We start from the raw sequence: 26,028 nt of genomic DNA, 5'->3' as shown, positions 1-26,028 counted from the left end.
GGTCCCCGGGTGACCACTCCGCTGATCATCGCCTCAAACCTCCACGTCCTGAGTCGCTTCCCTGGTACTTCCGTGTTAGCCAGCAGCGTCTGACGTAGCTCCGCCCTACGCGTTTCGTCAGAGGTCTGACTCATCAGGGGCTGACGTCAGACGCTACGCTGGCATTTTTATCCCTTGGGCCTTCATAAACCAACTTTATTGTACCCTTACTCTTGCGAACAGGAATTCTCCTGCGCATGTGTAAAACTCCTCTCCTTTCATACTGGGCTAAATCCACCCTCCCCCCCATACTCACTCGCCGGATAAACTCTCATGTCAGGCGTCATAAAGACGCACAATCTGCCTATGGAAAGTGCACCGTTCCGGAATTCCGCCGCTGCGTTCCAAAGTAGAGAATACAGCGCTGCGTTCCACCGATTGTGGAGTCATCTGAATTATGGTTTTCAACTATCATCAGGCAGAGTAATCACTTACAAATATAGCTAATACAACATTTTCTATATCTGCCCTGATATACCCTCCCTCCAACATTAATCATTCCTAATAAAACAATTTATATCGAATTCCACATTAAGACCTCTAGGAACTAAGGTATCTAAATTAAAAATCCACATTCCTTCTTTTTTGGAAATCTCTCTCGTCTTGTTAAAACCCCTCCATGAGCCTCTTAATTTTTCCACTCCACAAAAGAACATTAGACTTGGAACACACTGATGTTTCAATGCAAAGTGCATAGACAAACTATGTTGCTCAAAACCCTTTCTGATGTTATTTATGTGTTCTCCAACTCTTTCCTTTAATGACCTGGTGGTGCGCCCCACGTATTGCAAGCCGCAACTACACCATATTACATACACCACCCCCACAGATGCACATGTAATGAATTGCCTGCTTTTATATTCTCTCCCATTAGAGTTTGCTTGGATACTTACCTTTCTCCCTCCATTCGATTCTCTACAACCCTTGCAACTCCTACAGGGGAAAAAACCTGGAGTCTGCCACCCCACGAATTCTTTCTGTACAGGGGGAGCTACACAGCTGGGTGCAATTAAATTTTTAAATTAGGGGCCCTTCTATAAACGAAGGACGGTCTTTCTGGGAGGACACTCTTCAGAATATGGTCACTCTGGAGAATACCCCAATGTCTGCGAAGGATCTGTTCTACTTTTCTATATTGGGCAGAGAATTCAGATATGAAGGCGAAGGGTTTCTGCTCCTCCATATTACCTTTTCTCTCCCCATAGATTAATCCTCTACGATCCATTGTAGCTATCTCCAGCTGAAGCCTATCCAGCCAATCTCTCTCATATCCCTTCTCCACAAATCTGTTTTTAATAATGTCTGACTGTTCAAAAAAACTGGCACTGTCAGAACAGTTCCTCAAAATGCGCATAAATTGTCCCTTTGGGACCCCTTTTAGCCACTGTGGATGATGGCAACTTTGTGTATCTATAAAACCGTTCCAATCCGTCGGTTTAAAAAAACATTTCATCTTAAATCCCGTCTGGTCTCTAAAAATATCCAAATCCAAAAAATGAATATGAGATGGACTGCATTTAGCTGTCAGCTGGATATTTAATCTGATCTGATTAATCTCTTCTATGAATGTATGAAAACTTACCTCATCTCCTGCCCAAAAGATCAGCAGATCGTCTATATACCTCCGCCAAAGTTTTACCTTTTCCCCTCCCAGCCTTATAGCTTCCTCCTCCCATCGGGCCATGTATATATTCGCCAAACTGGGGACGAAGGACGACCCCATGGCGCATCCGAAAACCTGTTTGAAATAATCCCCCTTATGCCAGAAGTAATTATTCTTCAATGCGAATTCCAACAACTCCATAAGAAATCTGATGAACGTTGTCGGAAGATCGCTCTGGCTTTCCAGCAACGACGCGACCACCTCAACACCCTCCTCATGTGGGATATTCGTATAGAGGGAGCTCACGTCGGCTGTTGCCATCAAAATCTCTCCCTCTATGTTCAGGTTCTCCAATATCTGTACTGTATGCTTTGTATCCAAAGGAGGCCCATTGGGTGAGTGTGGACACAGAGGGGGTGTGTCACAGCGCTCGCCAGTGGTGCATTAAGGCTATCTCATCACGGTTCATTGGGATAATAAAGTGGTGGTGGTAATGCTGAGAGTTTTAACGGATTTACACTATATGCCTTTTTTTCTGTTTATTTATATATCGTGTTGATCCTAAACGGAGCCTATGCGAGAAGACCTAGATGATCCAGGGTGTTATGTTTAAAGGGACTCCGACTGACACGTAATGGACATTGATTTGGTCTGATTGTGGACTTCCTTGAGATCTGGAGCGCTACTTGGTTGCTTTTTGTTTTCTAGTTTATCTTACATCGGATATTTAAGAGCGCACCATGCTAATAGATTTAATTGTAGTGCAAATTCCAGGAGCGCAGTTTTTGGAGAATTGTATGGTCAGAAATATGACTGTTATCAATACCACCAGATATATATTGTATTTTTTGGTACGTAAGACACACCTAGGTATAGAGGACAAAAATCAGGAAAAAAAAATACTAAACCTGGTGTGTCAATGGTGCAGGGGTGTCTTATGGACCTTCTCCGCCAAAGCTGTCTCTATCTAAGCTACACTAACCAGCTATGCTAACCCACTGTACTACACTACACTACACTAACATCTGATGCCCCGCCTGTTACACTACACTAACCCCTACTGCTCCTCCTCTCCCCCAGCTACACTAACTACCCTACAACTGCGGTGGACATTCTCATCTGATCTCTGTCTCCTCTGTGAAATGCTTGATGCAATCCCAGTAAACTGAAGCTGCATAAGCTGATGAGGCTAAAGGTGGCCACTAATGATTCAATCTTTTTCATCCAATCTTACCATTTCTATGTAATATAATGTAACTGCCTAAATTATCCATTCAATATATTCACTTAATTTACCCTTATACTACAAGGCGTTTTTTACCCTAATGGACAAGAGCGATTTTCACCTTTCAGTGCTCATCCCTTTCATTTGCCAATAGCTTACCGTAATCACTACTAATCACAATTAAATTATCTATATCTTGGGGTTTTTCACCACCAATTGGGCTTTTGGGGGTTGATATCTGTTTTCAGTAATTACTTTATTTTCTATGCATTTTAACCACTTGATGACCCACCCTTTACCCCCCCTTAAGGATCAGCGTGGTTTTTAGTGATCTGTGCTGGGTGGGCTCTACAGCCCCCAGCACAGATCAGGGTGCAGGCAGAGAGATCAGATTGCCCCCCTTTTTTCCCCCCTATGGGGATGATGTGCAGGCGGGGTCTGATCTCTTCTGCCTGCGTGTGGTTGGCGGGGGGGGCACCTCAAAGCCCCCCTCCACGGCGAAATTCCCCCCTCCCTCTCCTACCTGTTCCCCCCCCCGGTGATCGAGGCTGCACAGGACGCTATCCGTCCTGTGCAGCCAGTGACAGGACGTCCCCTGTCACATGGCGGCGATCCCCGGCCGCTGATTGGCCGGGAATCGCCGATCTGCCTTACGGCGCTGCTGCGCAGCAGCGCCGTACAAATGTAAACAAAGCGGATTATTTCCGCTTGTGTTTACATTTAGCCTGCGAGCCGCCATCGGTGGCCCGCAGGCTATTCACGGAGCCCCCAGCCGTGATTTGACAGGAAGCAGCCGCTCGCGCGAGCGGCTGCTTCCTGATTAATCAGCCTGCAGCTGGCGACGCAGTACTGCGTCGCTGGTCCTGCAGCTGCCACTTTGCCGACGCACGGTATAAGCGTGCGGTCGGCAAGTGGTTAAAGGGAAATACAAGGAACAAATTAAAAAAAATACACTATTTCTCCAGTTTCATACCCTATAGTTTTAACCTCCTTGCCGGTTATCCCGAGCTGAGCTCGGGGCAACTCGCGCAGGAGGATTGCTCTGGCCCTGCTCGGCCGATTTTCGCAATTTTTTTTCCCTACACGCAGCTAGCACTTTGCTAGCTGCGTGTAGTACCCGATCGGCGCCGCTACCCGTCGCGCCGCCAACCCCCCCAGACCCCTGTGCAGCATGGCCAATCAGTGCCAGGCAGCGCTGAGGGGTGGTTTGGGATTCCCTCTGACGTCCCGACGGCGGTGACGTCATCGGGATCGTCGCCATGGCGACGGGGGAAGCCGAACAGGAAATCCCGTTTTGGATGGGATTTCCTGCTTGCGCAGATCGCCCAAAGCGATCGAAGAGGGTGGGGGGATGCCGCGCTAGCTACATGATTTAAAAAAAAAATAAATAAAAAAAAAGTGCTGCTCCGCCCCCTTGCCGACATAATTGAAACGGCAAGGGAGTTAATATAAACACTGCTACTGTGCATAAAACCCACACATTTTATCTGCCTATTTGTCCTGGTTATCCCAAGATTTTATTTATGTCCCTAGTACAAAGTATGGTGACAATATATTATTTGAAAACAAAGGTGTATTTTTTCTTTGGTGGATTTTTTTTTCACTTTTTCACGTGCACCGGAATGCACGTGCACGCGCGGGAACACGCACGTGCTCCCGCACACAGCGGCAGCAGCGCTGACTGACTTTTACAAACGTCCTGGAGCCATTAAGAGGCTCTAGCAGGACGTTTCTATAAGTCAGCATGTCAATAAGTGGTTAAAGAAGAACTGTCGCGAAAATCTGAAAATTTAAAACACATACAAATAAGAAGTACTTTTCTTCCTGAGTAAAATGAGACATAAATTACCTTTCTCCTATGTTACTGTCACTTACAGTAGGTAGTAGAAATCTGACATTACTGACAGATTTTGGGCTAGTCCATCCCTCCATAGGAGATTCTCAGCAGGGCCTTTATTCTTTATAAATACATACCCTGAAAAATCTTTATACAAAGATGCTGGACCTGCTCGCTGCATACTATTTTGTCAGTTGGACGGAGCAACTGCCATTCACTAAGTGCTTTTAAAAATAAAGAAAAAACTGAGAACCCCCCTATGAGAAGATGGGCTAGTCCAAAATCTGTCAGTAATGTCATATTTCTACTACCTACTGCAAGTGACAGCAACATAGGAGAAAAGTAATTTATGGCTCATTTTACTCTGGAAGAAATGTACTTCTATTTGTAAGTATTTTTAATTTTAAGATTTTTGCGACAGTTCCTCTTTAAGTGTCATCTGCTTATTCCTGATATATTTTAATCACTGGAAACATCTCAGCTCAAAATTAACTGACAAAAACATAATTGTGTCACGTTTTAGTCACTGAGCTAAGATTGTTCCTGCAGTAGGGAGAAGGCTACATGTTCTTACCAACAAATTTCTGAGGCATACAGCTCTTACGTTTGGCAACGTTACTTGCAAGTCTGTCCAGCACAAGAGATCGCTCAGAACCAAGCTTGGATAGATCTTCTGCCATTTCATTGTGGTTTGCTTCTTCTTTTACTACTGTTATAAAGAGAATACAATAGTTTAAATTACATCTCACACCTACAGAAAAGCAAAGAAAATATATGATAATCAAAACTACTGTTATTATATTGTAAGAGTCAGCATTATCATATGTCGTAAGTTACCCATACATCTAGTGATGATGAGCAGATTCGACCAAGAGACAAATCTCTCTCTAATCTAATCTGATGCAACCAATTTCCACCTGAAATTGGTCGCATTGTGAGTTGGGCATGAACTTGGCGGCACAGATTTCCATGCGATTCCGATTATAATAATCAAATTGGATGGTCGATCGGACACCAAGCCGCCTGACGTATGGCCATCTTAACCCTTTGAATCTTTACATTGTGTTGTTCAGTGTTTGTTACTTAGCTAAATAACCAAAGCAGAATGATTTCACAGCCTGTGATATACAGGGAGTGCAGAATTATTAGGCAAATGAGTATTTTGACCACATCATCCTCTTTATGCATGTTGTCTTACTCCAAGCTGTATAGCCTCGAAAGCCTACTACCAATTAAGCATATTAGGTGATGTGCATCTCTGTAATGAGAAGGGGTGTGGTCTAATGACATCAACACCTTATATCAGGTGTGCATAATTATTAGGCAACTTCCTTTCCTTTGGCAAAATGGGTCAAATGAAGGACTCGATAGGCTCAGAAAAGTCAAAAATAGTGAGATATCTTGCAGAGGGATGCAGCACTCTTAAAATTGCAAAGCTTCTGAAGCGTGATCATCGAACAATCAAGCGTTTCATTCAAAATAGTCAACAGGGTCGCAAGAAAAACCAAGGCGCAAAATAACTGCCCATGAACTGAGAAAAGTCAAGCGTGCAGCTGCCAAGATGCCACTTGCCACCAGTTTGGCCATATTTCAGACCTGCAACATCACTGGAGTGCCCAAAAGCACAAGGTGTGCAATACTCAGAGACATGGCCAAGGTAAGAAAGGCTGAAAGACGACCACCACTGAACAAGACACACAAGCTGAAACGTCAAGACTGGGCCAAGAAATATCTCAAGACTGATTTTTCTAAGGTTTTATGGACTGATGAAATGAGAGTGAGTTTTGATGGGCCAGATGGATGGGCCCGTGGCTGGATTGGTAAAGGGCAGAGAGCTCCAGTCCGACTCAGACGCCAGCAAGGTGGAGGTGGAGTACTGGTTTGGGCTGGTATCATCAAAGATGAGCTTGTGGGGCCTTTTCTGGTTGAGGATGGAGTCAAGCTCAACTCCCAGTCCTACTGCCAGTTTCTGGAAGACACCTTCTTCAAGCAGTGGTAAAGGAAGAAGTCTGCATCCTTCAAGAAAAACATGATTTTCATGCAGGACAATGCTCCATCACACGCGTCCAAGTACTCCACAGCGTGGCTGGCAAGAAAGGGTATAAAAGAAGAAAAACTAATGACATGGCCTCCTTGTTCACCTGATCTGAACCCCATTGAGAACCTGTGGTCCATCATAAAACGTGAGATTTACAAGGAGGGAAAACAGTACACCTCTCTGAACAGTGTCTGGGAGGCTGTGGTTGCTGCTGCACGCAATGTTGATGGTGAACAGATCAAAACACTGACAGAATCCATGAATGGCTGGCTTTAGAGTGTCCTTGCAAAGAAAGGTGGCTATATTGGTCACTGATTTGTTTTTGTTTTGTTTTGAATGTCAGAAATGTATATTTGTGAATGTTGAGATGTTATATTGGTTTCACTGGTAAAAATTAATAATTGAAATGGGTATATATTTGTTCTTTGTTAAGTTGCCTAATAATTATGCACAGTAATAGTCACCTGCACACACAGCTATCCCCCTAAAATAGCTAAAACTAAAAACAAACTATAAACTACTTTCAAAAATATTCAGCTTTGATATTTTCTGGGTTCATTGAGAACATGGTTGTTGTTCAATAATAAAATTATTCCTCAAAAATACAACTTGCCTTATAATTCTGCACTCCCTGTATCTTATTCATTGGGGTTAAAGCACAAACAGTGGCGTATGTAGACAGGTGGAGGCATAATGCTTGCCATGGGCGCTGGCCTCTTGGGAGGGGAGCAGTTTGGCTGCTAGACCTGCTGTTCTGTAGCTGGGAGGAAGTGCTGTGTATGTGGCTCAGCCTCCCTCTCCCTTCCTTCTCTCTTGAACGGGCAGAGCTCTGTCACAGGTATGAGGACAAATGCAGCCTGAGTCTGAACCTGGAGGAGCACATTTACAGAGCTGGCTAGCTGCAGCTCAGGATGGAGGTACAGCACAGAGAAATGAATGCAGGAAGAAGACAACACAGTGTAAGTGCCCTATCAGTTATCTACTTCACTATCAGGACAAAGCAGAAGGCAATAAATGCTCCTTCCAGGTTCTTTCTCCCATACTCCTCTTTTAGTAATCACACTGTAGAGGCATTTTGCAGACACTGCTGCTTCTACATAGTAACTAAGCAGCTACTCAGCTTAGATTATTGTTACACTATAAAATCCAAACACAGCAGCGCCGTCCGGAGTCCTCTTTTGATGTTATCAGCTGTTCAGTTACCTAGATCAGAAAGATAGGCACATAGCGTGTAATCCTTTAGCACTAGTACACCCTGTGTAACACACACACTGTGCAAGGAGTTTCCTATCACCGCATGCAGGATTGGGGTCACACTCCCCCCCAAGTTTCCCTGCTCACCAGAGGTATATTTTAAGTCAGGCACATCAAAATGCATCAAACAAATGATCTAAAAAACATAAGAACAGCCGCCTCTTATAGCGTAAAATCTTCTTTAATACGGCTAAAGGCCCATAAACATATAAACGTACCAGATAGTAAAATATTAAAAGTCGCATAGGGCGGAGCCTCTAAACACGCACGCTTTGCAGACAACACCATTGACGGAAGCCGCCGGCGCCACGGCGGGGAAGCCTGGAGGGTGTCATGCGGATTTTGTGAGATGCGCTTTTAATATTTTACCATCTGGTACATTTATATGTTTATGGGCCTTTAGCCGTATTAAAGAAGATTTTACGATATGAGAGGCGGCTGTTCTTATGTTTTTTAGATCATTTGGTTGATGCATTTTGATGTGCCTGACTTAAAGTATACCTCTGGTGAGAAGGGAAACGTTGTGGGGGGAGGGGGGGGGGGAGTGTGACCCCCATCCTGCATGCGGTCATAGGAAACTCCTTGCACAGTGTGTGTGTTACACAGGGTGTACTAGTGCTAAAGGATTACACGCTATGTGCCTATCTTTCTGATCTAGGTAACTGAACAGCTGATAACATCAAAAGAGAAATCCGGACGGCGCTGCTGTGTTTGGATTTTATGTTTCGAAGGGAACTTATTGGTTTCATTCGTTGGCAGTCAGCTGCAGACCGGGTGACTGTTTAGGAAGGGTGGTGAGCGCTGTATCTGTTTGAAATATTGTTACACTATAGCTTGGAATAGACACACAAGGGAAAACTTTGGACTCATTGCGAGTACCTGAACGTGAATTTGGATGGGAAATTGCAGCCTATTGAAATCAAAAGGCTGCTTCTGAATTCACATGTGGGGAAAATAACCTGAAGCATGCAGAAGACTTTTAGACAACACATCTGAATCCCCATAGCTGTGCATTGTACGACTCACTAGAGGGATTCACATGCGTAATCGCATGAGCACAAGTACAACTGATCCTTCTACAAGGTGTTAAATAACTATGTAGCATGTGTGCACCTTCTGTACAATGCCATTTATATATCCTGAACACCAGATCACTAAATGATAAGTGATTAACAAGGCATTGGCCTAAATTCTGGTAGGATTTTCAAACAAATTAGCTCATGTACGGTAATTTACCTCATAAGGTAATGACATTTAGCAATTCTGGTAGGTTTTAGTCATGTTTAACCTCATGCGGTAAATTATGAGGTGATTCGTGGAGTAATTTGCATTAATTTTACCGAAAATAGCTATTCTCATGGAAATTAGGGGGAATGTTAGCACATAATTTATCGATCAGTTTAAGACCTGCCTGTACCTGGAGGTAAAGTCAATTTGTATGCATTTTGCAGTTTTTAGTGGAGTTCCTATTGCTGTTATAGTGGCGTTCCTATTCAGGCTGTGTAAGAGAAAAGAATAGTAGAAATAAAACTTCAAATATTTACTGTTTTTTTTTTGTATAGGGGATGCCTATAAATATACTTTTCACAGGTTGCTACATAATCAAATACACCTTCCCCTCTCAAAAAAAAAAAGAAAAAACATCTTCAAAAAGACTATCCTAGCTTATGGAAGACAATTAAAGACTACTATTATTTATTTACTGCATGCTTACCGCTTAAATACCGCACATTTTACCGCATATCTTACTGCATGTTCGGAAATGCAGAAAAATGTTTCAGAATTGCTAAAAGAAGAGGAAAATACCACATGAGGTATTTTACCTACAAAAAAATATTTACCTCACATAGCTACCAGAATTCAGGCCATTGTGTATTATTCAGCCCTCTGGATGCTACTTGCTTGAATGCCACGCTGTCATTTCTCGTCCCTTATGCATTTGTTACTCCATGTTATAGCAAAGCAGTGTGTCTGTACAACTCTTGCGCCCCAAATTTTATTTTTTAAGATGTGCAATCCTTTTTAACCTCAGCACATGCTTGTGTTGCTCTGTAACACAGATGGCCATGTGTTTTAAAGAAATTCACCTGTGTTGCTCTCTGTTGTAGTAGTGCCCCCATTCAGTAACACTGAATAAAACAGTGCTGTGTTGCAAATGAATACATGCAGCAATGCATAAATGTCAGACAGTGCTATCTGATGTCCTTGCGTATCGCACACTGATACATGATGCTGAAGTCAGAACAGCAACACAAAAGTGTGCTTAGGCAATAAGCTGCTCACCATCTTGTGCAGCACTTCACAGAGTTCATAGTCATGTCGCTGACTGTCCTCAGAGGAGCTCACAATCTAATCCTGTCATAGTCATAGTCCAATGTCCTACCATATTACTATTATGTATTTATATTGCACTAGCATAACATTTGAAAACTCAGACTGATGTATCACTAATATGTGTTTAATTTCTCCCCAAATATAAAAAAAGAGATTAAAAATTGGAGCTCACAATCTAATTTTGCCATTGTCTTATGTCCCTACCATAATATTTAGGTAATTGGAAAGAGGGTGGGGAACACATCACTTATTGGTATGTTTTTGGGATGGAACCAAATTTCCCCAATAAAACCTACACAAACACAAAGTTGGACATTGAACCCAGGATTCCAGTACTGCAAGGCAAGAATGTTTACTGCCACTTTACCCTATCTACTCTCAAGTTATTGTTGTTATTTTGAGGAGGTAAGCGGTCAAGGATCCATGGGTTTTTTTCTTGTCAATTATGATGGTCAGGCAGGGGCGTAATTTTAGTGCTTGCCATAGGCGCCATTTATGCTAAATACGCTCCTGAGCACAAACCAGCTTTATGATGTAGTGGCTATTTTTTTGGACGTATTTGTGAAAAAAAAATTTCATTGCGTGCGTCTAATGGATAAAAATTCCAAAGTGTGTGTTTCGCTTGCATTATTTTTATTTTAGCACGTGTTAAATTTAGAACAAACTTAACTGTGTGACTGAAATGTATGGGACATAAAATGACACACTGATTAACGCACAATGCATTGTGTGATTGCGTTAAGTATAGTGCTATATAGCAGAGTAAATGGTACTTACAACTGTTACCATATTTTCCGCCCCCAAAAAGTGGAGAGAAAAAGTCCCTGCTTCTTATATGGAAAAGGCAGGGAATCCCAGACTTACGAATGTCTGACGATACAAACCGCCCCCCCCCCCCCCCGCCATCGGGGATTCCTTGCCTGTGTCCTTGTATGTGCCTGGCTCCCCCCCCCCCGCCTGCCTCTCCTCCCTCCCCTTGTATCTCTGTGACCCCCTGTATGGCCAGCGGCAGCAGCGGCTTACCTCCCCCATCATGCGGCGATTGAAGATGGCGCGTCATTAGAAGCCTGGCACTAGAGGAAGCCACACGGAGAAGTCGGATGTTTTCAATTGCCCCGGGCATGATGGAGGACACAGGGGGCTGACCAGAGGACACAGGAGGTTGACCAGAGAACACAGGGGCAAGACCAGAAGACACAGGGGGAGACCAGAGGACACGGGGGGAGACCAGAGGCCACGGGGAGAACAGAAGACGCAGGGCGGAGACAAGAAGACACAGGGGGGAGACTGGAGGACACGGGGGAGACCAGAGGACACAGGGGGGAGACAAGAAGACACAGGGGGGAGACTGGAGGACACGGGGGAGACCAGAGGATTCATGGAGGAGACAGTAGGACACATGATGGAGACAAGAGGACACGGGGAGACAAGAGAACACATGGGGACACATGAGGGACATAGGAGGACACCATTTGGGGGAGGACATGTACTCCTGATATATGGATGCACCAGGTTTACTTTTATTTCTTCCTGATTTTTGCCCTCTAAACCTGGGTGCATCTTATATTCCATAGGGTCTTATACGGCGGAAAATACGGTATTTATTTAGTAAATCAGTCTCATTATGACTCAGTGAAGTGTAAAAAACATCAAGACTATTATAGGCCTAAAATATGCTTGAACATGTAACAACAGCCATGAATTATACTTAAAGCAAAACTCAGGCTCGGCAAACGTAATCCTGGAGTATCTGCTCCTTGCTCTAGCTGTTTGTAAAATTTATTTAGTAAACTAGAGAGTGATATTCCTTCAAACTGTATTTAAAAAAAGAGTCCTAGGTCCACTTGAATGTTTATTCTGCCCCTGTGCATATTAAAACCTATGCTGTACATTTCATTGCTGGCAGCAGTCAGCAAAGCCCCAAAACTATGCTGACCACTGAGGTTCACACATAAATCTGCACATTTCCGGTCCGGTCCGGTCCAGTACTGTTCTGTCCTGTCAGTTTTGCATCCGTCAGTTTTACCTCACTGGACCGGAAATGTACACCTTTTATGTGTGAATACACCTGTCAGGGTTCTATTGATTGTGTCACTGGTTCCAAGTGTGAGCAGGCCCAGGGCACGGGGGTCTAAGCGAGCACAGGTCCTCACCAGCGCACCCTGCAAAGGATGATGGGCAGTCACGCCTAACGGGTGGTGGACTGCTTTGCTGTTTGGTGCTTGCCAGAACACGACCCCCAGGACCACCACACCAGTGACGAGAAGAACAGAAGGGGTACCTTGCCGATGTGGGAAGGAGTACAGACAAGAGTGACTTACAAACTGACAGGACAGGACAGTGGTGATGGGATTGGACAGACGGGAATTGCTGAACAGAAAAACCAGGACAGACTGGACAGGTTGGGTGGAAGTGACTAGATGGGAAGGACTGAACAGGAAGGGCAGGAAGGAACAGGTTGGACAGTGCAGGCTGAACAGGGACTAGCTTGATAAGTACCGGAGTACTGGACAGGGAGTGCTGGATAAGTAAAAAAGTACTGAAATGTGCAGCCTGGGTGAGACAAAAACAGACTAATAGAGACAGGCAGACAGGCAAGGGACAACTAGCAGACTGACTGACTGAAAGACAGGCAAGGCGACAGGTAAGACACGCAGGAAACTCAGGCTGTCAACACAAACTTAGAATACAAGGATCAGGTGGGGGACGGTGTGGACACACGCCGCAGCTGTATAGCTTGATGCAACAGCGCTGGAAGAGTGAAAGTTTATGGTTTAAATAACCCTGACTATCGCACCAGCGCTGAAACCACGCCTTGAGAAAACAGTGCGTGCGAGCGCGCCTAGCAACTAGAGGACACCAAACCTGGATGTCCACCGGGTCGGGGTCCTATCGCCATTGATGAGCCGCTGCTGGATTCATGGGGGTCTGGGGCTTTCATAGAAAAACATGGGGGTTTCATAGAAACAAATGTTAAAACTTATGCCAACTGTCAAAAACTGACAGGACTGGACACCTTTTTATGTGTAAACCAAGCCTGAGTGACATTGACATGGCATCGGTCACCTCTGTCCAATACCAGAATATATATATATATATATATATACACACACACACTCCACCTTTTCCACAGGAGACCAAAGGCCAAATCCTGGCTACAAATAGTTACCTATTCAGCAAGGAGTTCTTGGGCAAGACTCACTAAGGCTCCATGGTGGCCCGCTGAGCATGCCTTTAGTGCTCTATACAAATGTTAACATTACTATTTATTTTTATATGAACTGTATCAAACAGCTGGTTGCACCTCTGCAAATATGGACGACAGGTGGTATTATAGTCATGAAACAATACACATATTTATTGAAATGATCAAATATGTTTATGTACAATACAATACATTGTATATGTATTTATAATATGATGATTACTGTTGATCTTTGTTAATATTGATCTCACCTGAGTACATGTTATTTGGTAAGCCGATGCTTTGCAGGTAATTGTGGCATCTCTCCTTATGTTCTTCCAAAGAGCTACGCTGCTTGTAACTGCGACCACAATATCCACATTTATGTGGTTTGCCTACTGTAAGAAAAGAAATGAGCTTAGTGTAAAAAATGAAACTCTGGGCAACCATTAAGATAAGACTACAATTTACCACTCAGCAAATATTATAATTATCATTGTATTGCATAGAAAAGGTTCTGGTTTACAAAGGCATCCTGAAGCCGAAAATCAATGGCAGTCATATGTGATCTTGCAAAAAAAAAACCTCTCATGGCAACACAAGATAGAAACACGTATTGGCTGAACAAAAGAATAAAAAAAATTAAAATGAACTTTGCGTAAAACTGCTGCACCTTATTTTTTTTTTTATATAACACGAGTGTTCATACTCTGGCCTCCACATAACTGTTTAGGCCTGGTGGGCACATGCTTGGCTTTCTAGGGAATCCACTGATTACCATAAAGACTTAATCTATTCATTAGATAGTCCATTAATGTGTAAGCCCCCTGTGAGGGAATATACGTATTTTACTGCAAAATTCTGTATTTGTCATCAATGACCGCAATCTTTGGGGGCCAATGTCAACCACATGTAACAAACCACAAGTTTAAGTTAAACCTTATATTGTTGATTTCTTTTTATAAATTTTTAGTGCTTGTGTACTCACTATTAGTGAGACCTACTTTGAGGGTCCATTATTGCAAGGGGATATAAGCATTATATAGCAAAATACTGTACTTGCGGTTCTTTTTTTTGGTTGAAGTGACCCTGTAGTGAGAGGGATATGGAAGGTGTGTATGATGATCTGCAGATCTCATAGACTATGAATGCATTTTGCAGGAATGGATCTTTTGCAGGAACAGATCTTTTGCAGATAATGATCTTTTGAGTGTGTACGGGCATCTTTGTGTGCAGCATCTTGCAAAGATTTTATCTGATGGGGAGTGCAGCTCCATAGAATAGACTGTGTAGAGTATGGCTCTCATACTACATGGAAGGGGGTAAAATTGGTCTGTGATCTTGCCTTTTCCAAAGACTTTTATCTCAAGTGTGTATGAAGCATAAGACTACTAAGCCAAAAAAGGAAAGCAGACAGCCAGGAAACTTGCTTTGTTTACCAGAAAATAAAAAGGGCAGCCTCCATATCTCTCTCATTACAAGGTGCTTTTAAGAAAGAAAAAAAAGTCCTATTTTTGTAGCAAAGCAGTATGTAGCAAAAACTGTTCTATCATTCACATTACAAAAAGCAGTTATTTTTATGACAGTATTTGGGAAGGGGTAAATCAGTTATTTCTTTTTACAGACATTTAGGGGTTAATTCATAAATGTTCACCTAAGATGGCTAAGTCCCGGTTCACATCTGCATTTTTTTTCGGAACGTAAGCGGAACATATACTGTACAAACGGAACGGATGTGAATGGATCCAATGTTAACCTATGGATCCATTCACATGCGTCCGTTGGTACGAGTACCTTCCGGCCCCCGGATCCAAAAAATGCTGCTGGCCCTAATTAAAAAAAAATACTGCAGCATTGGGGGCAATGGGAAGCAGAACGTTTCTTCATGCTACATCTTCCACGGGGGATGGGGGCATGGGCCGACGCGATCCTGAGCGGCCAGGCGGGTGGGCTAGAGAGGCTTAATACATACCTAATCTTGTGCGGCAGCCGGCGGTAGAGGCTTCCGTCGTTTTCCACGCCATGTGACTAGTCACATGACGCGCTGTGTAATCACAGCAGAAGAAGAGGAAGCCTCTACCGCCGGCTGCTGCACAAGATTAGGTATGTACTTGCTGAGTGAAAACGGATCCGATCAATCATTGATCAGATCCGTTTTCACTATGTGAACGGGCCATGGACTGAGCCATCCGGATCCGGTGAAGCGGACACCGGATTCGCTCACCGGATCCGCGTTGGCCAAAAACGCAGACTAACATTGACAAACGCGGGCCTTACATTGAAGAATAAAAGTGATCCTGCAAACCTGGACTGGGTTGTTATTAACTATCTTGATATTAGGATGAACATCCATGCCAATAATTAGGATGGACAAAGAAACAGGAAAAAGGTGTTCTACTTGAAACACACCTTTCTTGATTCAGTCTCATCAATTAATTTGAGCTGTGCAAACAAATGTGTGAGGACCACAGACGGCCCTTGAGGACTGGAGTTGGGACTGCTGCAATATATTGCAGCAACAGGAAAAAAATCAGAATCACTACGATTGATAAATCTATGCAAAAGAGCTTCTCTGAGCTTTCCGACTAATTTAGGGCTGGCTCACACGGACATCTGCCACTCATTTACCGCCGGCGTTTGGGACTCGTCATTAAATGCTCCCATTCAAGTACAAAATAGAGAAAACCGAGAGCCCAATATGGTGTAGTATGTTGTTAGCAAAGGGTATATAATTGGAGAGAAAAGATATACTCACAAACATGGGTTACCTTTCAGGCAACCACTATAAAGGCAGGTGAGGAGATTAGACCTGTCCTCACTCAGGAATAAGAAGTCGCTCTCTGTAGACAGGAAAAACAAAGGGGTGGTTCTCCCCTCCACCAGGGGTGGACACAATATCAATATAATAGACAGAGGCGCCAGCAGGATAAAAATGGATAAAATTGTTAAATATTCCTTGGAGGAAGTGGTGAGCTTACCCCCAGAAAGCAGACACTAAATACTGTCTGAATAATAACAATAACATTTATTATATGGTATCCCAGTGATTGGGAACGTTTGTACTGGGCGTTTACTGGCGTTTGCGTGAACGTGGTGTTCCAATCCCAATTTTCCCCGTAGTTTAAGGCGATCCTGGATGCTATATGCAGCATCCAGGGTCGGTTAACCGCCGCGGCTAGTGTCTCCCTGTGGGGACAAAGACACCAATTGCGACAGAAAGCCGCCGAAAGCCTGAGAGACGCCGCTGAACGAGATGCTGCTGGAAGCCTGGCGGACGTCCATGTGAACTAGCCCTTACTCAGAGAGTAATGCTATTTTCTAAACCATTTATACATCAAAGAAACAATGCAAGACAGCTTCAGATCAGGTATTTCTGAAATGTTTGTCAGATCTGACAAGATTAGCTGCATGCTTGTTTCTGGTGTGATTCAGACACTACTGCAGCAAACAGACCAGCAGGGATGCCAAGCAACTGGTATTGTTTAAAAGGAAATAAGTATAGCAGCCGCCATAATCTTCTCACTTCAGTTGTCCTTTAATCTGGGGAGTACCAACTGCTTCTTAATTATAGAATTTACGATGCTTCAAGGGATTGATAAAGCCTTTGAATTTTTGTGTATCCATCTCCTGACTTGTGCCTGTCCACAAAATTATCCCTGAGATTTTTTGTCAATGCTTTGTGTAGGAGGTGGGTGATCATTGCTCATCTGTTGCTAATGTATCACTTATTTGGTATAAGCTGTATTAGGTAACCACAGCTAGAAAAATCAAACATAAATATTTTGAGTGAGTCTTAATTTCAGGGTTGCAAAGCAACAAAACATGAATATTTTGAAGGAGACGATTCTTTTTGTTAACCACTGTAAGTTCTTGAATAAATCACTTATTCATCAGCAATCCCCACCATCATTTAACAAAACCTAGACGAGTGCTGCAAACTTTATCAAATATTTTCATATGATTCTAATCCAAGTCTGCATGATCACTTGCAACTGTCTCTCAGTTCCACACAAATACTTTGTCTTGCCCTTCGTTCGTGTATTGATGCACTCAATTAATCTTCTTCTATACCTATAGACCTAGCAAGCCCATTAACCACTTTCCTACTAAGGGGTTTTCCCCTTCTATACCAGAGCAATTTTCACCTTTCAGTGCTACTTCCAGTCATCCTCCAATAACTGTATCACTACTTATCACAACAAAATGATCTATATCTTTTTTTTTGCCACCAATTAGGCTTTCTCAGAGTGATACATTTTGCTAAGAATTATTTTATTATACATGCGTTATAACAGGAAAAATAAGAAAAATAAGGAAAATAATCCTTATTTCTCAGTTTTCACCCATTATAGTTTTTAAAGAAAAATTTCTACTGTGGGTAAAACCCACACATTTTATTTGCCCATTTGTCCCGGTTATTGCAACATTTAAAGTATGTCCTTAACCACTTAAGGACCGCCCCCAGCCGATGGGCGGCAGCAAAGTCCGGGCCCAAACGACCGCAATACGACCATCGGCGGGGGCGGCTGCGGGAGTGGCTATGCGACGATCGCGTCATTTGTGACGCGATCAGCCGCCGGGGACTGGCTCCGCCCACCGCTCGCTGTAACCCGCCGGCCGTTCGGAAGCGCCGGCGGGTTACTAGCTGCCCGATCGCCGCACGGAAAGTGTATAATAGGCTAATGTATACAAAGCCTATTATACTGGCTGCCTCCTGCCCTGGTGGTCCCAGTGTCCGAGGGACCACCAGGGCAGGCTGCAGCCACCCTAGTCTGCACCCAAGCACACTGATTCCCCCCCCTGCCCCCTGATCGCCCACAGCACCCCTCAGACCCCCCCCCTGCCCACCCCCCAGACCACTGTTTGCACCCAATCACCTCCCTAATCACCCATCAATCACTCCCTGTCACTATCTGTCAACGCTATTTTTTTTTTAGTCCCTAATCTGCCCCCTACTCCCTCCTGATCACCCCCCCACCCCTCAGATTCTCCCCAGACCCCCCCCCCCCCCCGTGTACTGTATGCATCTATCCCCCCTGATCACCTGTCAATCACCTGTCAATCACCTGTCAATCACCCGTCAATCACCCGTCAATCACCCCCTGTCACTGCCACCCATCAATCAGCCCCTAACCTGCCCCTTGCGGGCAATCTGATCACCCACCCACACCAATAGATCGCCCGCAGATCCGACATCAGATCACCTCCCAAATGCAGTGTTTACATCTCTTCTCTCCTCTAAACACCCACTAATTACCCATCAATCACCCATCAATCACCCCCTATCACCACCTGTCACTGTTACCCATCAGATTAGACCCTAATCTGCCCCTTGCGGGCACCCAATCACCCGCCCACACGCTCAGATTGCCCTCAGACCCCCCCTTATCAATTCGCCAGTGCAATATTTACATCTGTTATTCCCTGTAATAACCCACTGATCACCTGTCAATCACCCATCAATCACCCCCTGTCACTGCCACCCATCAATCACCCCCTGTCACTGCCACCCATCAATCAGCCCCTAACCTGCCCCTTGCGGACAATCTGATCACCCACCCACACCAATAGATCGCCCGCAGGTCCGACATCAGATCACCTCCCAAATGCAGTGTTTACATCTCTTCTCTCCTCTAAACACCCACTAATTACCCATCAATCACCCATCAATCACCCCCTATCACCACCTGTCACTGTTACCCATCAGATTAGACCCTAATCTGCCCCTTGCGGGCACCCAATCACCCGCCCACACGCTCAGATTGCCCTCAGACCCCCCCTTATCAATTAGCCAGTGCAATATTTACATCTGTTATTCCCTGTAATAACCCACTGATCACCTGTCAATCACCCATCAATCACCCCCTGTCACTGCCACCCATCAATCACCCCCTGGCACTGCCACCCATCAATCAGCCCCTAACCTGCCCCTTGCGGGCAATCTGATCACCCACCCACACCAATAGATCGCCCGCAGGTCTGACATCAGATCACCACCCAAGCGCAGTGTTTACATCTATTCTCTCCTCTAAACACCCACTAATTACCCATCAATCACCCCCTATCACCACCTGTCACTGTTACCCATCAGATTAGACCCTAATCTGCCCCTTGCGGGCACCCAATCACCCGCCCACACGCTCAGATTGCCCTCAGACCCCCCCTTATCAATTCGCCAGTGCAATATTTACATCTGTTATTCCCTGTAATAACCCACTGATCACCTGTCAATCACCCATCAATCACCCCCTGTCACTGCCACCCATCAATCACCCCCTGGCACTGCCACCCATCAATCAGCCCCTAACCTGCCCCTTGCGGGCAATCTGATCACCCACCCACCCACACCAATAGATCGCCCGCAGGTCCGACATCAGATCACCACCCAAGCGCAGTGTTTACATCTATTCTCTCCTCTAAACACCCACTAATTACCCATCAATCACCCATCAATCACCCCCTATCACCACCTGTCACTGTTACCCATCAGATTAGACCCTAATCTGCCCCTTGCGGGCACCCAATCGCCCGCCCACACGCTCAGATTGCCCTCAGACCCCCCCTTATCAATTCGCCAGTGCAATATTTACATCTGTTATTCCCTGTAATAACCCACTGATCACCTGTCAATCACCCATCAATCACCCCCTGTCACTGCCACCCATCAATCACCCCCTGGCACTGCCACCCATCAATCAGCCCCTAACCTGCCCCTTGCGGGCAATCTGATCACCCACCCACACCAATAGATCGCCCGCAGGTCCGACATCAGATCACCTCCCAAGTGCAGTGTTTACATCTCTTCTCTCCTCTAAACACCCACTAATCACCCATCAATCACCCCCTATCACCACCTGTCACTGTTACCCATCAGATTAGACCCTAATCTGCCCCTTGCGGGCACCCAATCACCCGCCCACACCTCAGAACGCCCTCAGACCCCAGCCCTGATCACCTCGCCAGTGCATTGCTTGCATCTATTTCCCCCCTCTAATCACACCTTGAGACACCCATCAATCACCTCCTGTCACCCCCTAGCACACCTACCCATCAGATCAGGCCCTAATTTGCCCCGTGTGGGCTCCTGATCACTCGGCCAAACCCTCAGATCCCCCTCAGACCCCCTTCCGATCACCTCCCCAGTGCATTGATTGCATCTATTTTCCCCTCTAACCGCCCCCTGAGACACCCATCAATCACCTCCTGTCACGCCCCTAGCACTCCTATCCATCAGAACAGGCCCAATACATCCTGTCATCTAAGAGGCCACCCTGCTTATGACAGGTTCCACAAAATTTGCCCCCTCATAGACCACCTGTCATCAAAATTTGCAGATGCTTATACCCCTGAACAGTCATTTTGAGGCATTTGTTTTCTAGACTACTCCTCGCGGTTTAGGGCCCCTAAAATGCCAGGGCGGTATAGGAACCCCACAAGTGACCCCATTTTAGAAAGAAGACACCCCAAGGTATTCTGTTAGGTGTATGATGAGTTCATAGAAGATTTTATTTTTTGTCAAAAGTTAGCGGAAATTGGATTTTTATTGTTTTTTTCACAAAGTGTCATTTTTCACTAACTTGTGACAAAAAATAAAATCTTCTACGAACTCACCATACCCCTAACGGAATACCTTGGGGCCCCTTAGCGCACCTAGGCTGCAAAAAAGTGTCACACATGTGGTATCTCCATACTCAGGAGAAGTAGTATAATGTGTTTTGTGGTGTAATTTTACACATACCCATGCTGGGTGGGAGAAATCTCTCTGTAAATGGACAATTGTATGTAAAAAAAAATCAAACATGTGTCATTTACAGAGATATTTCTCCCACCCAGCATGGTTATATGTAAAAATACACCACAAAACACATTATACTACTTCTTCTGAGTACGGCGATACCACATGTGTGACACTTTTTTGCAGCCTAACTGTGCTAAGGGGCCCAAAGTCCAATGAGTACCTTTAGGATTTCACAGGTCATTTTGAGACATTTGGGTTCAAGACTACTCCTCACGGTTTAGGGCCCCTAAAATGCCAGGGCAGTATAGGAATCCCACAAATGACCCCATTTTAGAAAGAAGACACCCCAAGGTATTCCGTTAGGAGTATGGTGAGTTCATAGAAGATTTTATTTTTTGTCACAAGTTAGCGGAAATTGATATGTATTGTTTTTTTTTCACAAAGTGTCATTTTCCGCCAACTTGTGACAAAAAAAAAAATCTTCTATGAACTCACCATACTCCTAACAGAATACCTTGGGGTGTCTTCTTTCTAAAATGGGGTCACTTGTGGGGTTCCTATACTGCCCTGGCATTTTAGGGGCCCTAAACCGTGAGGAGTAGTCTAGAAAACAAATGCCTCAAAATGACCTGTGAATAGGACGTTGGGCCCCTTAGCGCACCTAGGCTGCAAAAAAGTGTTACACATGTGGTATCGCCGTACTCAGAAGAAGTAGTATAATGTGTTTTGGGGTGTATTTTTATACATACCCATGCTGGGTGGGAGAAATCTCTCTGTAAATGGACAATTGTGTGTAAAAAAAATCAAATAATTGTCATTTACAGAGATATTTCTCCCACCCAGCATGGGTATGTGTAAAAATACACCCCAAAACACATTATAATACTTCTCCCGAGTACGGCGATACCACATGTGTGGCACTTTTTTGCACCCTAACTGCGCTAAGGGGCCCAAAGTCCAATGAGTACCTTTAGGATTTCACAGGTCATTTTGCGACATTTGGTTTCAAGACTACTCCTCACGGTTTAGGGCCCCTAAAATGCCAGGGCAGTATAGGAATCCCACAAATGACCCCATTTTAGAAAGAAGACACCCCAAGGTATTCCGTTAGGAGTATGGTGAGTTCATAGAAGATTTTATTTTTTGTCACAAGTTAGCGGAAAATGACACTTTGTGAAAAAAATTTTTTAAATCAATTTCTGCTAACTTGTGACAAAAAAAAAAAATCTTCTATGAACTCACCATACTCCTAACGGAATACCTTGGGGTGTCTTCTTTCTAAAATGGGGTAATTTGTGGGGTTCCTATACTGTCCTGGCATTTTAGGGGCCCTAAACCGTGAGGAGTAGTCTTGAAACCAAATTTCTCAAAATGACCTGTGAAATCCTAAAGGTACTCATTGGACTTTGGGCCCCTTAGCGCAATTAGGGTGCAAAAAAGTGCCACACATGTGGTATCGCCGTACTCAGGAGAAGTAGTATAATTTGTTTTGGGGTGTATTTTTCCACATACCCATGCTGAGTGGGAGAAATATCTCTATAAATAGACAATTGTGTGTAAAAAAAAATAAAAAATTGTCATTTACGGAGATATTTCTCCCACCCAGCATGGGTATGTGTAAAAATACACCCCAAAACACATTATACTACTTCTCCTGAGTACGGCAATACCACATGTGTGGCACTTTTTTGAAGCCTAACTGCGCTAAGGGGCCCAAAGTCCAATGAGCATCTTTAGGCTTTACAGGGGTGCTTACAATTAGGCACCCCCCAAAATGCCAGGACAGTGAACACACCCTACAAATGACCCCATTTTGGAAAGTAGACACTTCAAGGTATTCAGAGAGGAGCATAGTGAGTCCATGGCAGATTTCATTTTTTTTTGTCGCAAGTTAGAAGAAATGGAAACTTTTTTATTTCTTTTTTGTCAGAAAGTGTCATTTTCCGCTAACTTGTGACAAAAAATAAAATCTTCTATGAACGCACCATGCCTCTCACTGAATACTTTGGAATGTCTTCTTTCCAAAATGGGGTCATTTGGGGGGTATTTGTACTATCCTGGAATTTTAGCCCCTCATGAAACCTGACAGGTGCGCAGAAAAGTCAGAGATGCTTGAAAATGGGAAAATTCACTTTTGGCACCATAGTTTGTAAACGCTATAACTTTTACCCAATCCAATAAATATACACTGAATGGTTTTTTTTTTATCAAAGACATGTAGCAGAATAACTTTCGCGCTCAAATGTATAGGAAATTTTACTTTATTTGAAAAATGTCAGCACAGAAAGTTAAAAAAAATCATTTTTTTGCCAAAATTCATGTCTTTTTTGCTGAATATAATAAAAAGTAAAAATTGCAGGAGCAATCAAATAGCACCAAAAGAAAGCTTTATTAGTGACAAGAAAAGGAGCCAAAATTCATTTAGGTGGTAGGTTGTATGAGCGAGCAATAAACCGTGAAAGCTGCAGTGGTCTGAATGGAGAAAAAGGCTCTGGTCCTTAAGGGGCGAAAAGACTGTGGTCCTCAAGTGGTTAATACAATGTATGGTGGAAATATTTTATTTGGAAATAAAGGTGTATTTATTTTGTTTTGCGTCCATCACTAATTACAAGCCCATATTTTCAAAAATAACAGTAATATACCCTCTTGACATACATAATAAAGAAGTTCAGTCCCTAAGGTAACTAAGAAGTTCCGTTCCTAAGGTAACTATTTATGTATTTTTTTAATTGTATTTTTTTTAAAATGCATATGTTTTATTTGAATAACTATGGGAGAGTATGCGAGGTGAGGGGGTAATTTTAATATTAAGCATGTGTATTTTATTTTAAAAAAAAAGTATGCAGGTGTAATTTTACTATTTGGCCACAAGATGTCCTTGCACATTATTTTCCTAAGCGAACCATTAGTACGTGAACAGGAAATAATCCGTGGACGTGAAACTTACTTTGTTACAATGACCGCAGGCATCTAATTGATGCTGGCAATCATTGATACCGACACTTGGATTGATGAATGGGAACTGTGTTCCCATTCACTGATCTCCAGGTTAATGGGCGTCAACAAGTACCTGCGCGGGTGCAAGTGGCAGCTATTCGCAGAAATAGAAACATATCTACGCCCCTGGGCAGGAACTGAAGTCCTGCGGGGTGTAGATATACTGTTGCGAACAGCATAAGTAGTTAAGGTCCACACAAATCTTTGTTGTAGTTTTGGAAGATCAGCCTACAAACATGGTGTTCAGCCCCTGTCTAAGCAGTGTGTTATGCACTATAGATGGGAGAGAAAAGGAGTCAGGGTTTTCTGTGCTGCCTGCGGCTGTGCATAACAGTAACAACTGGGCATGATTTTCTAGCATGTCTAATCACTAATGAGTTCTTGGTGGCCTTGTGCACTACATACGTCCGCATCGCCACCCCAATGCTGTGCCTAATGATAATGTCCCCCCCCCCGGTGCCAAGGTGCAATGTATACATTACCTTTCTGCCACCTCCGCAGGCTCAGGGAGCACTATGCTCATCATACACGTGCGTCACGTGGTTGCCTAGTAACGTGGCTGCGTGCATGACGCCATATGCGCACCTTACTAGGAACCCACGTGGGGCACGCATGTTTGCACCCGGAGGAATGCACCCGGAGCCTGCATGCGGAGGTGGCAGAAGCGAAGATGGCAGAAAGGTAATGTATACATTGCTCTTCTCCATCTTCTGTAGCGGGTCCTATTACTTCCTCCAGTTGTGTCCAGTCTGACGCAAGTGAAGTGCGCTATTTACGTATCTCTCCAGCAGCCGCCAGGGAGAGATAGAGGGCGCACTTCTCTTGCGCAGACTGGCCACGACTAAAAGAATTAACGGGACCTGGTATAAAAGATCGAGGAGACTGAGGACAGCGGCACTGAAGTGATCCGAGCGCATGGGGCTGGAGGAAGCCCTAGGTATGTATAAAACTTTTTTTCCTCAGCTCTGGTACACTTTAAGTGAATATAAGGAATCTGTCCATACCTGGTGGGGGTTCCGCCGAGACCCGGGCGGAATCCGTTATTTCCGGGTCTCTGCGTTTGTTCCCCACTGATGACACTGCTGCATTCTGATAGGCGAAGGGCGCGTTCCCAGTACGCCCTCTGCAGATGTAAACAATAGTCAGCTGGCTGCGGTCTGCTGACATTACAGCTGGATGATGAGTTGCAGAGTGCTCCCAGTCATTGCCTGTGATAAGCATAGCTTTGGCTAGTTGCTGGGTGTGCACTCACTTGTAAGATTGCTGAAAACTGACCTTGGCTTGTATTTGACTATCCTTGTCTGTTGTGATTAACCTCTGCTTGATTCCTGGAATCCCTTGCCTGCTGCCTGGACCGATCCTTGCCTGGTACTGGAAACCCTTTGCCTGCTGCCTGGACCGACCCTTGCCTGTTACTGGAAACTCTTTGCCTGCTGCCTGGACCCAACCCTTGCCTGTTACTGGAAACTCTTGCCTGGACTGATCTTTGCCTGTTTACTGGATACTCTTGTCTGCCGTCTAGACCGACCATTGCCTGTTTACTGGTTACTTCTTGCATGCTACCTGAACTGGACGATAAGTATACTCAAACTAATCCCTGTCAGTTATTGAACAACTTTGCATGCAGACTCATATGAACTATATCACATACTGCCTGAAACATCCATTGCCTGTTGAATAACTTTGCCTGCAGACTTGCATTAACTGTATCATACCTGGATTACCCATTGCCTGAATCTTGCATGTGGTCTTGCTTGAGCCCTCTCCTGATACCTGGAA

General features: G+C 44.3%; 1 protein-coding gene across 7 annotated transcripts in view; it reads right to left on the bottom strand.

The window, feature by feature from the left end:
• Positions 1-26,028, bottom strand: part of IKZF1 (IKAROS family zinc finger 1) — a 296,693-nt gene that overhangs the window by 12,220 nt on the left and 258,445 nt on the right. For 4 of the 7 annotated variants that reach the window (XM_068236523.1, XM_068236524.1, XM_068236519.1 and 1 more), the window contains 2 exons: positions 13,787-13,912; positions 5,279-5,413 (listed from right to left, as the gene is read on the bottom strand). In XM_068236523.1, coding sequence (XP_068092624.1) covers positions 5,279-5,413; positions 13,787-13,912 — 261 coding nt within the window. Of the gene's footprint in view, positions 1-5,278; positions 5,414-13,195; positions 13,249-13,786; positions 13,913-26,028 lie in introns of those variants that run through there. The other 3 variants (XM_068236521.1, XM_068236520.1, XM_068236525.1) reach the window with 3 other exon arrangements.

Source organism: Hyperolius riggenbachi, chromosome 5 (genome assembly GCF_040937935.1).
Source record: "Hyperolius riggenbachi isolate aHypRig1 chromosome 5, aHypRig1.pri, whole genome shotgun sequence".
Lineage (NCBI taxonomy): Eukaryota > Metazoa > Chordata > Amphibia > Anura > Hyperoliidae > Hyperolius > Hyperolius riggenbachi.
Note: the sequence above shows the minus strand (reverse complement) of the source record. Positions and strands in the feature narration are given on the sequence as shown.